This window comes from Alligator mississippiensis, chromosome 7 (assembly GCF_030867095.1).
Source record: "Alligator mississippiensis isolate rAllMis1 chromosome 7, rAllMis1, whole genome shotgun sequence".
Taxonomy (NCBI): domain Eukaryota; kingdom Metazoa; phylum Chordata; order Crocodylia; family Alligatoridae; genus Alligator; species Alligator mississippiensis.
In genome coordinates, this window is record NC_081830.1 from 32,406,257 (window position 1) to 32,420,969 (window position 14,713).

General features: G+C 45.8%; 1 protein-coding gene across 3 annotated transcripts in view; it reads left to right on the top strand.

Annotated features, from left to right (window-relative positions):
• Positions 1–13,887, top strand: part of DZIP1L (DAZ interacting zinc finger protein 1 like) — a 37,041-nt gene extending 23,154 nt beyond the window's left edge. For 2 of the 3 annotated variants that reach the window (XM_014604569.3, XM_019489888.2), the window contains 6 exons: positions 548–681; positions 3,442–3,634; positions 5,410–5,629; positions 7,145–7,356; positions 8,828–8,967; positions 11,429–13,887. In XM_014604569.3, coding sequence (XP_014460055.2) covers positions 548–681; positions 3,442–3,634; positions 5,410–5,629; positions 7,145–7,356; positions 8,828–8,967; positions 11,429–11,620 — 1,091 coding nt within the window. In that variant the 3' untranslated portion in view covers positions 11,621–13,887. Of the gene's footprint in view, positions 1–547; positions 682–3,441; positions 3,635–5,409; positions 5,630–7,144; positions 7,357–8,827; positions 8,968–11,428 lie in introns of those variants that run through there. The other variant, XM_019489889.2, reaches the window with a different exon arrangement.
• Positions 13,888–14,713: the final 826 nt, after the last annotated feature.

Genomic DNA, 14,713 nt, shown 5'->3' on the forward strand with positions numbered 1-14,713 from the left:
CATTAGGGTCAACTTCCTCCCAGCAGCAGATTCAGGTGGGCAATGGTGGATGGACCAGCTACTGGGAAAGCTGAGACCAGAGATGAATCAAGGTCCAGAGCCCAGCTTGCAGATTTTTGCCATCATGTTACAACCTCCTGTTTCATGCATTTCCTGCTCATATGACTAGGAAGAAAAAGTTGAGCACATGGCCTGGCTTTAACAGATGCAGCACCATTTTCTGTGAGAAGGGGACCAGTAACCACTAGAAGCAATAATTTGGCACCCTGCTGGCCATTAAAGAAGGCCAGTCCCCTCCTCTGGGGCCTTGAATGGATGGTGGAGGTGGCAGCACCCTGGTGCTGGAGAGGGCAGGGGGAGGGAAAGTCCTAGCACCTGTCCCATCTCTAGCACCTGGTCCATCTTTCCCTAGAATAGTGATCTTGGCCAAGGGTCCTTATAAAGGGAGAAGCCTAATACTCGAGACTGCTCTGGCTTTTTCTGTGACATCAAGGGTTCAGTTTAATCACACCCTGCCTCACAGGTCCTGGATTTTTTTTCCCTGCAGAGCTGGAGGATACACTGGATAGGAAGCAGAGGCTCCTGGAAGCCCTGAGGAGGAATCCAAACCTACTAAAGCAGTTTCGTCCCATTCTGGAGGACATGCTAGAGGAGAAGCTTGAGAGCATGGGCGTGAGGAGGGTAAGCTTCTGCAGAGGGAGAGGCTCTGGGCAGGAGGAGGGTCATCTCCCCATGTCCAGTGCAACCTCTTCTGACTTTGGCTCTTCCAGGGTTTTAAATGTTGGTTATAGATCCAAAAGGAATCAAAACTCATGCAAGAGGTAATATCTTTTGTTAAAACAACTAGATATTTGCAAACAAATTATTTTATTTATTTGCAAGCTTTCAGGCATGCTCCCCCTTCATCAGGCATAGGAGAGAGCAGAGACCATAAAAACTCTCCCAGGTAGAAATGAAAATTCACATTTCACAGGAGAGCTGAAGGTGTAGTAATATCTCCTGTTTAGAATAGTTCATTTTGGCCAGGTTAAGCAAAGAGAAAGGTTGAAAAAGTCTCTTTACCTTGAAGTTGTCTGGTGGCAAGCAGGATGCATATTTCTATATAGTTATAGAGACAGGCACCACTGGTGCATGCAGGGGAGAGGGACAAGGCAGGGCATGGAGAGAAATAGCGCTTTGAACTGTATTTGAGTGGCCATAGCATCCAGAGTCCCCAGGGTATCCCAATGCCCCAGGAGCGGTACAGACATTCCCTGTTTGGAAAAGCTTATGCTCTAAGAAGACAAAGGGAGGAAAGGCAAGAGATTCACAGAGGGGCAAATTGAGACACCCACCACTACACAGAAGGGCAAGGAACAGGTCTCCTGCCTCTGTTCTCAAGCCTAATCCACCATTGCCTCTCCACTGAGCACAGGGGTATAGGTTGTAACCATGTTGATCTAAGGATATAGGCAGGCAAGGTTCTTTGGGTAGATCCTATCTTTTATTAGACCAACTAAAATAGTTGGAAAAATTATTTGCAAGCTTTTGGGTACAAATGCCCTTCATCAGGCTGAGGAAAAGGCTGTGCTGAGCTCACATTACTGCCTTTCCAGCAACAGCCCCTTTCAGTGCAGCCATTCATATCCCAGCTATTCCAGCCCCTCCAACTATAGGTTTGGGGGGGAGGGTTTGTTTGTTTGTTTGTTTGTTTTGTGTTGTTGTTTTTTTTTTTTTTAACTAGGAGGCTTCATTCAAGGGAATGGCTTGGGGAAGGAGGGTGGGACCAAGCAGCCAGTCTCACTGGCCCAAGGGAAATCAGGGGAGTTCTTGCTGTCCAAGTCCTTTTCATGTGGAGCTAATTGGACACCATTCTCTCTGACTCTCCCTGGGTTCTGGGGGATGCGTTTTCACAGCGTAACTGCAGCTGTCTTGTCAGGGCAGTGCAAAGACAATGAACACACAGGCAGCCTAGGGGACTGGGTCTTCACTGGAGACCTTGCCACTGGCGCTTCCTCAAGTCTGAGCGAGCTGTGCATCCAGACCAGACAGCCTTTGTGTTCTGCCCTTTGATTCATTTCCCCCGCTGGGATCCTTGTGGTACAAAAGAAATGCCTTTAATAAAATACAACTGCATTCCATTTCTGTGTCCATCCCGAAAACTCCAGGGGGTAAGGAGGTTGCAACTCATAAGGCAGACCAGGAAAAAGCAAAAACAACCAAGTCCTGGCCTTGCAGACTCCCAGGCTGGCCTGGAACAGGGGCTGAGAGCAACCCTATTCAGCTTCAGCTCCTCCAGGGCTAGCAAGTGTCTTGTGTGCAAGTGACTGAACAGATAGCGGGGCCAGTTCTCTAGGCTGCCACTGAAAGAGGGAACGAGCCCTGTGGGATTACAGTGAGAAGGCCATTGCATCTGTACAATGCAGCTGCTAAAACAGCTCTTGCTGCCCACATATACTTCAGAGGTGAGGAAAGTCATGGTGGGGATGGCATATTGCTTTACCTGGCACAGGGTAGGTATAATCTACATACAGCTTAAATTCTAGGGCACGGGTATGTGCCTCCATGGGGTATTAGAAGTGTTCCAGAAGTCACAGTATCAACTACAGTCTTTAGTGTAGACAGAACTTAGAGAAAAATTTAACTGAGATGGCCTGTGCTTCTGGCTTGTGCACTCTTCTCTCCTGAAATACTGCAAAGCAGGAGCCTTCAGGGCAACAGTCTGCACATAAATGACACCTAACCAGTGAATTTCTAAGGGGGGCAGGGGAAAAGGGTACTTATTTGCATGAGAATCTGGTGCCTTTAGAACTGAAGTGTTGCTCACGCTCACTGTGCAGGCAGCTGCGGAGAAATCTTCCTCAACACATCTCAGTTGACTGCAAGCTTCTTGGAACAAGCACAGGTTACACCTTCTGCAGCAGACCCTCTGCTTGGCAAACCCAAAACTAGTCCCTGGCCTCCAAGCAGATTTGCCAGTGATTCCTACCATGCCAGGACCCTTGTATTGCAAAGTTGCACAGGACCCCGAATCATATTCAAGGCAGACCCATGAGCAAGTCTACTTACCCTGATATCTCTTCTCGGGTAGGAATTGGTGCAGATAGCTTGGATTCTGCAGTAGGCACCGGCTGCCCTGTAAATACATACTAGAGCAGAAAAGGGCCAGCATTTAGATGTGGGAGGGCTGAATGCTGGTACCAGGGCATTTGTTTCTTGTATGAGCATCTCCATGCTCTTGTTAGGAAAATCAGGGATTGAATGCCTGAGCCTAGGGAAGAGGATAGAAAAACTCCTGTTGATTCCAGCAGGTTTGTACCTGGGCCTCTAATCTGGACAAAGCTGAGCTTTCTTCTAGATATGATGGGAGCTTTGGGGAAGGCTCAGCACACCACACAAGACAGTGCCAGGAGTTTCGTGGGTTTGTCAGAGGAGGTTGCAATGTTATGCTTTCTGTTTCAGGCTGCAAAGGGGATTCCAGCTCAGACCTATAAAACTCTGAGAGATCTGGTAAGGACTCAACAGCAACAGAAGGCCAAGAAGTTTCCACATCTCCTCAGCTTGAGGGAGAAGTTAATCCAAGATGTCACCTGGAAAGTCAAGCAGCAGCAGAAGGAGGACGATACTTTGCTGCAGCAAGTCTCTGTAATTTCAGGTAAACGCCAGTGTTCCTCTCCTTGGATTCTCATGCTGGGGACACGAGTTCATTCACAGCCTGTTATCATTGTCATGGGCATGGTTTCCACTGTCTGTCAAGCAGCCCCAAGTTCCACTGAGCAGGATGTTGTGTCCAGCAGAAATTAACCCTTTGCATCTGCTGTTTGCACTGCTCACTTTGACTAGGTTGACTGGGCTCCTCTGTTAATGCTCCTTGAAGGGAAAATTCAAGAGGAAATGGCAAAAAAAAAAAAAAAAAAACCCAAAACAAAAACAACCCAGTTCCTGGTCCTGAAATTCTCTTCCCTTTACCAGATATTAGAAAATGCAGAAAGCTGCTTTGTTGCCATCAGCTGGAGTTTCAGGGAGCTCCAAAGGAGAGCAGTGATAGAAAGCCATCTAGCAAGTAACAGAAGCTCAGTGCCACTGCAGAAAGAGTGGGAGGCGGAGGGTGGCTCTTCCACAGCTTTCTGCACCTCTAATTCTGCACTTGTTGAGAACCAAAAACCCCTCAGAGTATTTTAGAGCAGCCAGAAAGCTGCTCTCATATACACTAGTTGCTTTACTCCAGGGGTCAGCAACCTATGACCCACAGGCCAGATCATAGGACCATAGAAAGTACAGGCTTCATGAGCTCATCTATCCATCCCCCTGCTCAAAGCAGGATCATCCCTGACTAAACCATCCCAGCCAAGTATGTCTGTCCATTCTGCTCTTGAAAACCTCCAAGGATGGAAATTCCAGTTTCTCTAGATAGCCTGTTCCAGTGCTTGACTACCCTTATACATCAGAAAGTTCCTCCTAATTTCCATCCTGAATTTTCCTCTCTGCAGCTTGAGTACCTTTCTTCTCATCCTGTCCCCTATGGGCCCTATCTGCACCCTCTCAATAATTTTCTTTCAGGTATTTAAAGACTATTATCAGTGTTCCCTCTCCCACTCCAAGTCTGCCTTTCCCCAGACTAAATATCCCTAGTTCTTTCATCTTTCTCTCATGAGTCTTGAGTCCTAGGCCCCTGAGCACTTTTGTTGCTCGGAGCCAGTCTCTTTCCAAACTGGCCATCTCCTGCTTGAAGTGTGGGGCCCCAAAATGGACACAGTTCTCCAAGTGAGCTCTCACCAGTGCTAAAAACAGCAGAAGAATCACTTCCCTTGATATGCAAATGACACTCCTGTTAATACAACCCAGGATACCATTAGGTGTTTTTGCAACAAAGCCACACTGTTTGCTCATATTCAGCTTATGGTCCACCATAACTGCCGGGTACTTCTCTGCAGCCTAGCCACTCATTCTCTAACCTGTATTTGCGTATACGGTTATTCTATCCCAAGTGCAGGACTTTGTACTTGTCCTTGTTGAATTTCATCTGATTGTGGACCATTTCTCCAGTCTATCCAGGTCATTCTGGATCCCAGCCCTGCCCTCTGACCCAAGATGGGTTATCCCATTCCCCTGCCAGAAAACAATGCCAACCTCTGCCCTAATCTATCGGCTGAGAATCAGTCATGTACATGGGCCTTTTCTTCTTACATGAGGTGGGGGAAGGTGGTTTAGCAATTGATTTATGCCGCTGGAAATTTTCCCCTTAGTAACATTTAGCATACCCTTTCATCTGCTCATTTTGTACATTTTTTTCTTTTCTTACCATAACCCCATTTCCTAAGCAAGATTAACAGCACAGATATATCAAGAACGAAAGCATGCATGCGAGCCAGACAGTTTGAGAATATTTAATGGTTTTCTTTGCTCTCACCATTTTTCATGTCTTTCTAGTTAAAAGCCCAAAGAGCCCTGTGTCACCTCACCAGGTCACATCTTCCAAACCCAAAATGCTACCAGCTGAGCTACAAGCCAACATCTCAGAGACACCCAATTTAACTCCTTGCGGCAAAGTCACCTACCCCCCCAGCTCAACAGAGACACCCAAAATAACACCGCGAAACAAAGCCAGGGGTCCCACCAGCCCTCGCTGTGCTACCATCCTACAAGCCAGGTGAATCCCAACATCTATTCCTATCCTTACCACAGACATTTCTCATACTTTTCCCTTTTCCCTACAACCCTGGAACAGAGCATGAACAACCTTATTCTGTCACTGTTGCTTGTAGAGCAGTGATGCCTAGGTTCCCAAGACATGGACCATGGGTCCCATTGTGCCAGGCTCTTCAAAAACGTAAAACATTTGTAATGGAAGGAATTTAGCCAGGGGAGCATCTGAAGCACTGCTTCACCTGCCCAGCCTCTAAGAGATGCCAAGGCACCTGGCCACCCCCATTAACAAATGACATGACAGAGAATTACGTGTGGATTCTCAGCATCTAATGTGTAGCTTACTTGTATAAAAAGGTTGGTTTGGGGGCTACTCTTTAAAGCCTCACATCAATTCTGTAGTACATGTGGCATTCAGAAAAGAGTGATTTTGGCAATGGCATGACTGGGCTCTGCCTGCCATCTCAGTGCAGTGACTTACGTGAATTTTGTCCTCAGTATCATCAGAGAAGTGCCAGCACCTTCATATTTGCATGTCAGGGAAAAATAATTTCCCCAGCTGCAGGAATGCCTGGTTGACCATCTCTGTCTTTAAGTCATATAAAAACAGTGATCATGATGCCTCTTCAGATAGATCAGTCTATGACTGCATTATTGTCTTGAAGTATATTTGACCTATAATTGCTTCCTCTGCACACTGGCAATGGGCTCAAAAATGGGGAGTGTCATGCTTGGTAGAGCTATCATTTTTCCTTGGATGTCTTCCCCCTGACTGAGGGAATAATTCAGGTGGTTTCAGGCTTTTGGAGCACTGGAGAAATAAGTAGAGAAGTGCTTGAAGGACAAGCATGGAGAGACCATGCAGCTTAGGCAAAATGAAGATGGGGTGGGAGGAAGGGAAGGTGATAAGAGATGATAGCTGGTCTTTAGTACAGAGGAGCTTTAGTTGTATTGGGTCTGAGGACACGAAACAACAATGAGCACATGCTCACTCTAGGATGCAAGAAGTGAGCTGAGGGATTTTTAAGGGAGGCTGGACAGAGTCCAAGCAGTGGACAGGGTATGTGCATTTTGAGCAGAATTTTGGACTGGTGGAAAGAGAGGTCACATAGGAAGAACTGGCAATAGGCAACCCCTCCCTCTTCTTCCTGGCTGGTGGGAAACAAAGTAGGAACTGAAGGTTTTTGGGGACTTCGACAGCCCACCCCTGCACATGATGCTGTGCTGAGCTGCATGAACAGCTGCTTTAAGTACAGGTGAAATAGAAGAGGACAGTTGGCTCATGTTTCCTCCTTTTCTCCTGGTTGGCATTCAAGTTTCAGAGATTTTTGTACTAAAACTTTCTGTTTTTTTCTGTACAACCACCTAGCCAGTGGCTGAAAGTGCTATCAGCTTGTACTTAGAGAGATGGTTTAGGTGTCCTTATCACCAGTGGCCCAAGATTTCTATGACCCCACTTCTCAAGGCACTCTTCTCCCCCTTTCTCTGACATTTCCTTCTTTCACTATCTATCCCTCAGCACCCCACCTTTTAGCTCTGAGGAGGAGTCTGTGGGGGACCACTCCAACCTTCCCCCAATGAAGGTGAGACATCCCATGAACATGCAGCAAGTGCAAACCCCTTCCAGAATGACACATCATGATGCGAGTGAATCGGACTGGTCTGATATAGAGTCCTCAGAAGAAAAAGCCAGTCCAGTGATGGTTCTTTCAGCTGGAACAACTCCTTCAGGTCAGTCAGTACCAAAATAACCATCATTGGGTGCATCTACACATGTTTTTATGCATGCCTAAATTTAATGCACATTTGCCTAATGTGCACTAAGGCGATTTAGGCAGGCATCTACACATGTATGCGCTAAGGCATATTAATGCAATACACAGACTGATTTGGGATAAAGTTAGTCCCAGGTCAGTCAACATACACAGCATTAATGCACCTTAGCTCATCTACATGTACATTAAGGCACTTTAGCTATTCGTGCCTAAATTTGATGCCTGCTTTTGATACCCGCATTAGCCATTTTTAAGGTGTATTAAGGGCACACACATGTAGACCTGCACCCTTTATGTGCCTTAGAAATGGCTAATGCACCTTAAATTGGCACGTGTAGACATGCCCATCTACTACCAAACTGCTGAACAGTTAAGGCCAAAGATCTCTACTGTAGTTGATGCCTCAATGGTATTAAAAAAAAAGGAAGCTCAAATAGCTCAAATCCAATTCCAGCTCCATGTTCTCATAGCTTGGGTTGAGAAGCATATTCCACCTACCTTCTCGCTCACCATATGCACCAAAGCCCAGAAACTAGACATAGCTCACTGTGTCATGCTAAACTGGCTACTAAGCCACTCCCAGGCTCTCTGTCATGAGAAACTTCCTGAGGATTGCTCAGGACTGCACCAAACTGACTACAATGCCTGATATTTGGGGTTTGTCACTCCCAGAATAGGAGGCTGGGGGTAGGACATGCTTCTGGATGGTGCCCTGGGCTCACCTTGGAGGGTAGCATCGAGATACCCAGAGAAATGTTTATTTTTATTATGTAGTTATTCCCTTCTGGGAACATCAGAGCACAGGCCAAACCAAGTCCACTGATGTTAGAAAAATGAGTCAGGAAGGAAGAAGCCCACCTATTTCCCTCTCGCTGTGAATCTCAATGAACCATCTAGCTATCGAATCACAGAATCATAGAGGAGCGGGGCTGCAAGGGACCTCTGGAGGTCAGCTAGTCCAACCCCCTGCCTGCGTTGGGATCATCCCTGTCCAAACTGTCCTGTACAAATCATTGTGTAGCTTATTAGCAAAACTACATGGTCAACCCTGGCATAACACAAAACATAACACCCGAACCTGCCACAGGTAAAGCGGTGGGGATAATGACAGCCAGTGCCCTCTGCTGCAAGGCTTGTTAAAATAGACTCAAGAGAGCCAAGGCAGAGGGCCATACCACACATTACAAAGGAAGGCAAAACCACCACAGTCCATAACAATCTAACCATAGGATAAAATTTCTTCCTGACCTCAAATATGGTGATCAGTCGGACCTTAAGGGTAGAGGCAAGCCCTTCTAGCTGGGAACTTCTAGGTTTAAGTCCCAGTAGGAGCACTGGCACAGCCCAATCAATCCATGTGGAACTGATATTTACTGTGTGACTGCCTGGTCTTGGACTCTCATTCTAACCAGCTCTGCTCTGCATAGGGACACGGGTGGCTGCAATAGCGAAGAACCTGGAGAGCACACTGAACATGACAGCAAGGAAGCCTGCTGGTGGGGTGAAGCTCCTCCCAGCCCAGAGTACTGACTCTCCAAAAGCCAGTCATTTGGCCAAGAAGCTTCAGGTATCATGGGCAAAAGTCATATTGCTAGAGAAAGCCGTGCAGCAAGAGGGAAGGGTCTGTCTTTTCCCAAACCTGGCCTCTGGTATTCAGGAATGCAACAATTCAGTGTGGAAATCACCATAGTCCCAAAATACTTCCCAATAGAGATCACTTTATACTCAGTGTTTCAAAACCAACAAGGCATTGGTATGGGAAAGAAAACCGTAGAGCCTGCAGACTAGGGAGGATGAGCATGTGCTCTGCTCTGAGCTGATGATTTTCAATTAGACAGGCTCAAGGCCAGTTCAGACAAATCTGGGTTTCCCCATTTGAGCTGTTTGGTTGAGCCTCCTGGCTACAAAGCCAAAATATCAAGATGTGACTTTCCCTTCCCACCACGCCACCCTGCAGTCCAGCTCTACCATGTAAACAAAGCACGTGGGAAGTAAGTAACATGGTGTGTGGGAATGAGACTAGAAGATGTGTCCCAGATCAGGTACATCTTTCTGGGTGGAAGAGGGGATGGAAAGAACTTTTCCGAGAAGAGAGGAGAATTTGTCCCAGCCACTAGTAAGAGACATCCTCATCGCTTGAGAGAACTTGTACGTTACAGTAGTTGGCATAGGGAAATGAAGAGGAAAGATCACAGGTGAGCTTCCATCAGCCCCAAATGTTTAGAGAGCATAGAAAATTGGTTTTAGTGGCATTTTGAAAACTGTCCACACCTGTCTTAAAATTAAGTACAGAAGGCCCACTAGTTAGGTGGAATTATTTGATATAAATTCATAGTTCGTATAGACAGTCTCTGCTGAGAGGGGCTGTAGTTGCCCTTAAAGTCTCCAAAGATATGCCCCCTTATCCAGTTACAAAGTAACTCCTTTCTAATATTCATCCAATCACAGCTCTTGAAAAAAATGGAAATTCACATAGTAGTAGTAGCAATAGTAGTAACACGCAACTGTCAATCCTTCTGGATCATGGTGTATGTGTGAGAGGTCACCCAGACCTTCACATTGTAGAACCCCCCCATAAAATGAACAGGAAGCAAATGAAAAAGCCACCTCTGGAACATCACTAGAGATAACTGGAATGACACAATGGCAAAACTGTTCATCTACTACGATGGGACATATGCACACATAACCATGGTTTATATGGTAGCATCATTGGAGTCAAATTGCTTTTTAAATTACTTTTCCTAAGCAGTCCCCACCAAGTGTACCAATGTGTACCGATTTGCAACACATGAATATAACTAAAAGTAGAATTATATCAAATAGTGATAAAACATGTGCATCTAAATGTAAGATGGCCACAAGATGGTGTCAAGGGACCAGTAATAAACAGTCCCAATCAAATGACTATTGGAGGTTTCTTACTGAAATGGCAAAACAACCCGCAAACACTCCTCATAGGCTGAGGGAATGAATCAAGTTCAAAATAAGGCAAAATCTTTCCCAGGAAAAGAGACAAGTATTGAGATTTGGGGATGAACCAACACAAGGCCCACGCCATGGGTAAAGAGGGTTCCTCTTGAAAATCCAGCTGCAGCCCTGGGTTTTTAGTTCACTCAAGGAAAAGGAGCTGAAATAGGAAAAGTTGCTGTGCAATGAAGGAAAAGCCATTGGTTTTATTCCATTAGAAGTTAAACCACAAGTGAAGGTCAGTTTTGTACAGCAATGTAGGGAACAGAGACCAGAGACCAGAGAGCACAAGTTGCTGCTCAGAAATAGATTTCAGGAAGACTTGATGGAACTTAATCAACGTTCTCCCCAGTTGTTTTCAGTTTTGCCATTGCATTAGTACTTGATACTTTTGATGCATTTCCATCAGCTTTCTTTACTGCCTCTCCCAGACCTTTCAAGTCAGGACTGGGTGCCTGTATAAAAGAGACCCAATAGTGGCCAAATGTTTTGGGAGATGTGACCCCAGAGAAGCCCTACTTTCTCCCTGAGTGCCTCTCTGCTCCCTGCCTGATCTTCCACTCTGCTCCCTACTCCCCCTCCCATCAGCTGTGTGCCAAATACAAGGGCTGCCCTTGCTGTTTGCATGGCCAATGTATGTCAAACCCTTGCTGTAGCTGATGGCCAAGACATATGCCTTGTGTACAGGAGTGGACACCCACAGAACAGGAGTGAGTAAGAGCGATGTACTGCACAAGGGCAAATCTAGGCACAGCATAGAAGCAATATAGATGTGCCCCATAAATGTTATTGCTGGGCAACAGCCAGCCCTGCCTTGAACTGGGAATTGGTGGGGAGCTGTGCAAGCAAACCAGTAAGGGTGCCTTTTATACATTAGATGCTGGCCAATAAGAAATGTTGAGTACTTTAAAAGTGCTTGTAGGGGTACAAAGAAGGAAAACATTGCACTAACCTTACCTTAGCCCCAGCATTTCAACACGGTACATTGTGAACAAGGACGGTGCATAGTCATACTCACCCCATTCCCTAACTCCTTCTTCTTCCTGTTCCCTGTATAGTTTGTAGATGAGGACAGTGATTTGGAGATCTCCTCCTTTGAAGAAATCACTGAACATCTGGATGCCATGAGTCAGACAAAGATGCCACAGCAGCTGCCCCCTCAGGCTGCCGTGCGGCGCAGCGTGGATTCAGCAGGATCCCAGGCCACCAGCGTCTGGAGCTCCAGCAGCACAAAGACTAGAGGCTGGTGATCCCCTTCTCTTGATAGGAGGTAGAAAGCAAAGTTCGCTGAGCCATGTTGTGGAGCTGACAAAGCAAAGCAACTGGTGGTAGAGCAAAATGCTGACATGGCTGGGGACGGTTTTAGTTGTTCTAATAAAATTACCACATCCAGCCAAAGAACCTTGTCTGGGAATGGTTAGAAAATTTTCTTTGAAAACAAGGAAGGCGAAATCACCACTGGAGGGCTCCATACCCCAACAAATTTGCAGGGGCGGCACTTAGCCTGGACTCAGGAGGCTGCCGGAAGCTCCACGGGTGTCAGCAATAGTGGGCACAGGGTTTAGATTGGATCAAGCAAGTACATTATCCAAAGCAAACTCTAGAGCTTAATGGAGCCCTGTCAAATAAGCAGAAGGAGGCTGATTCAGCACCTTGTGCTGTTATCTGTATGGGAAGTGTAACCTTTATCCCATCCAAGCAGTAGCATTTTGCACCCTTGCTTTGGGCGTGTGTAAGATAAGCAAAGTGAAGCCCCGCAGAGAATCAGCCCAGTGGAGCCGTTAGCTGAAAAGTGTGGGAAACTCATGCAGATCTGTGGGAATTGACATCCCAGACTCTGCCCAAAGATACGCAGTGAGGTTCTGCGGCATTTCGTAGAGCCTCCGCAGCTACACCACAAGGACACAGTTGGGAGTGGTTATAGTCAGCAGCAGTATGGCTTGCAGCTGGGCCTCATAAGGAGCACAGGGATGCAGGCACCTTCATTTGGTGAAGAGACTGTGAAGAGACCAGTCGCCTTTGCAGTCCTTCCCCTTCCCAGAGTGTAGGAGATCGCTTCAGACTGAACATAAGGAAAAACCTCTTTACAAGTCAAGTGCTGAGGGTCTGGAACAGGCTCCCTCCAGAGGTGGTACAGTCACCCACCCTGATGATCTTCAAAAAGCGTCTTGATGTCCACCTTGCTGGAGTCATCTGACCCCAGCCGTCTTTCCTGCCCAAGTGCAAGGGGGATGGACCCAATGATCTTGTAAGTCCCTTCCAGCCACTAACATCTATGAATCTGTTCTCAAGCTATCTAGAAGAACAGAGACCCAGTGACACTACACAGTGTTCCCCTAGCACTACCTGGCGCAATACAGCAGAGCCTACCGATGGCCATTCCTCAACACCACAATCTGGACCACATCTTTACTTTTTAGGGTCAGAATGAATGAATACTGTATACCAATATGCAAGTAATAGACCATCCCATGCCAGTGCTATCTCCTCACTCACCTGAGGATATTTTTCACAGTAGTTTCCCAAAGTCATGATGTATTTCAGCAGATGCCAAAGTGTTAACTAGGTTCCACTATACATAATCCAGCTCCTTTGTTTAAAAAAAAAAAATAACTGCAGCTGCCTTGTTTTGTTCTTCTAATTCAGAGCATTTTTCCTGCAAACCTCCAGAGTCTGTTCCTCCCAGGAAAATATTCACTGCTCAGCATCTACACAAGACACTGACTGCGCAGTAGCATCGCGTGACATGATGCTACCGCACAGCATCACCAAAAAGCCATTCGGGGATGCTACTCTGCAGTAATTCCAATTACTGCACAGTCATTTAGTACTGGTGTATACAAGTAGTAAATAACAGCACGGAAACAACTGCGCAGTCAGCATCTCATGTAGATGCGGCCTATGAGACCCAGTCATCAAAGCCCTTTTAATCAACTCTTTCAAACAGCTCTTTGGACTTTTAAAGAAGTTGATCATTCAGACTTTAAGAAAGTTAAAAGCAAATTTCACTATATTTTCACTATATTTCATGTTTGAGTCTATGTTATTTACTGTTCTATTTTATAGGGAAAAAAATCTTTGAAGTTAAAATGTTACATATCTGGTTCTTTATGACCATGGATGTGTAGCAGATTCTCAGTTTAGGAAAATGGAAATATGATTTAAATCTAAAATAATATCACTGAGCTTTCACCAAAATTACATGCCTAGTGTGTAGCCAACTGTCTCAAAACATGTAACGCGTGAGTGCGTGTGTGTGTGCGCGCGCACACGCACGTACGCGCTTGTGCATTTTTAACATGGCTGTATATTTCACACATCACTTTAAAATCACACACTAATTAATGTCCCTGTTTTAATGAAGAATTGTAAATTATGTGTATTATTTATTATACCAGCAGTACCATAGCTGTGCAAGATACTTTACAGCTAATTTAACAGTCATTATCCTTATTGTTTGCTCATGATCACAATGATGTTAAATACTTTGTTCAATAAAACATGCTTGTTTCAGTGATTTTTTTCTTTTTTTTTTTTATAGGCTCTTCCCTGCTCTAGGGCAGAGCTGGTATTGGGGGAAATGAACTGATAGGGTTTCACCTAACACGTGCTACAATAATATAACTAATTCCAGGTGCTAGGTTGGACTTCACCTTACCAGCATGACATAAGAGAAAGCACACACAGAAGGAAGAAAAATCCAGTTTCTGAGCTGTGACAAGGAGGTCTCAAGCTGCCACTCTTGCCACTCTGTTATCATTATTGATCCCCCATCTCTGTGGGCCAGAGCTGTATTGTTACCCAGCACGTCCACAGGTGGCAGATAGCAGACTAATCTTCAGGGAAATAAGCAGGGATAACTCTGATGAATAAGCAGTCAGACCAAGCAGCAGCAGCACCACCACCAGGATATGTTGAGGACAGCAGATGGAAATGCATGCTTGCTCCTCAAAAGCCACATATATCCTTTGACAGTGTTGTGACATGGTGAGTACAGGTTGCCACTATAATAAGCCTGTTCGACCCCCAGCCATCGGTCCACAAGTTACAAGAGGTTGTCTAGAATTTGGACAAGACAGGAGTGTGATTTGTCAGTTGTAACTGTGACTGAGCAGCCCTCTTTGGGATCCACTCTGCTCATCCCACATAGGAAGGGAGTTAGGAAAGGTGCCCTAAACACAGCTTGTCTAATACAGTATTCTGTATTTCTTCCTGACTGGATAATCACATCCAGTGGGATCACCTTTACTGCTCTCGAAAAAACTAGCAAAGATGCACCATCATTTTTGGGACCTGGAACATCAGGACCCTGATGGACAGCCCTAACAGTGAATGCCCAGAGT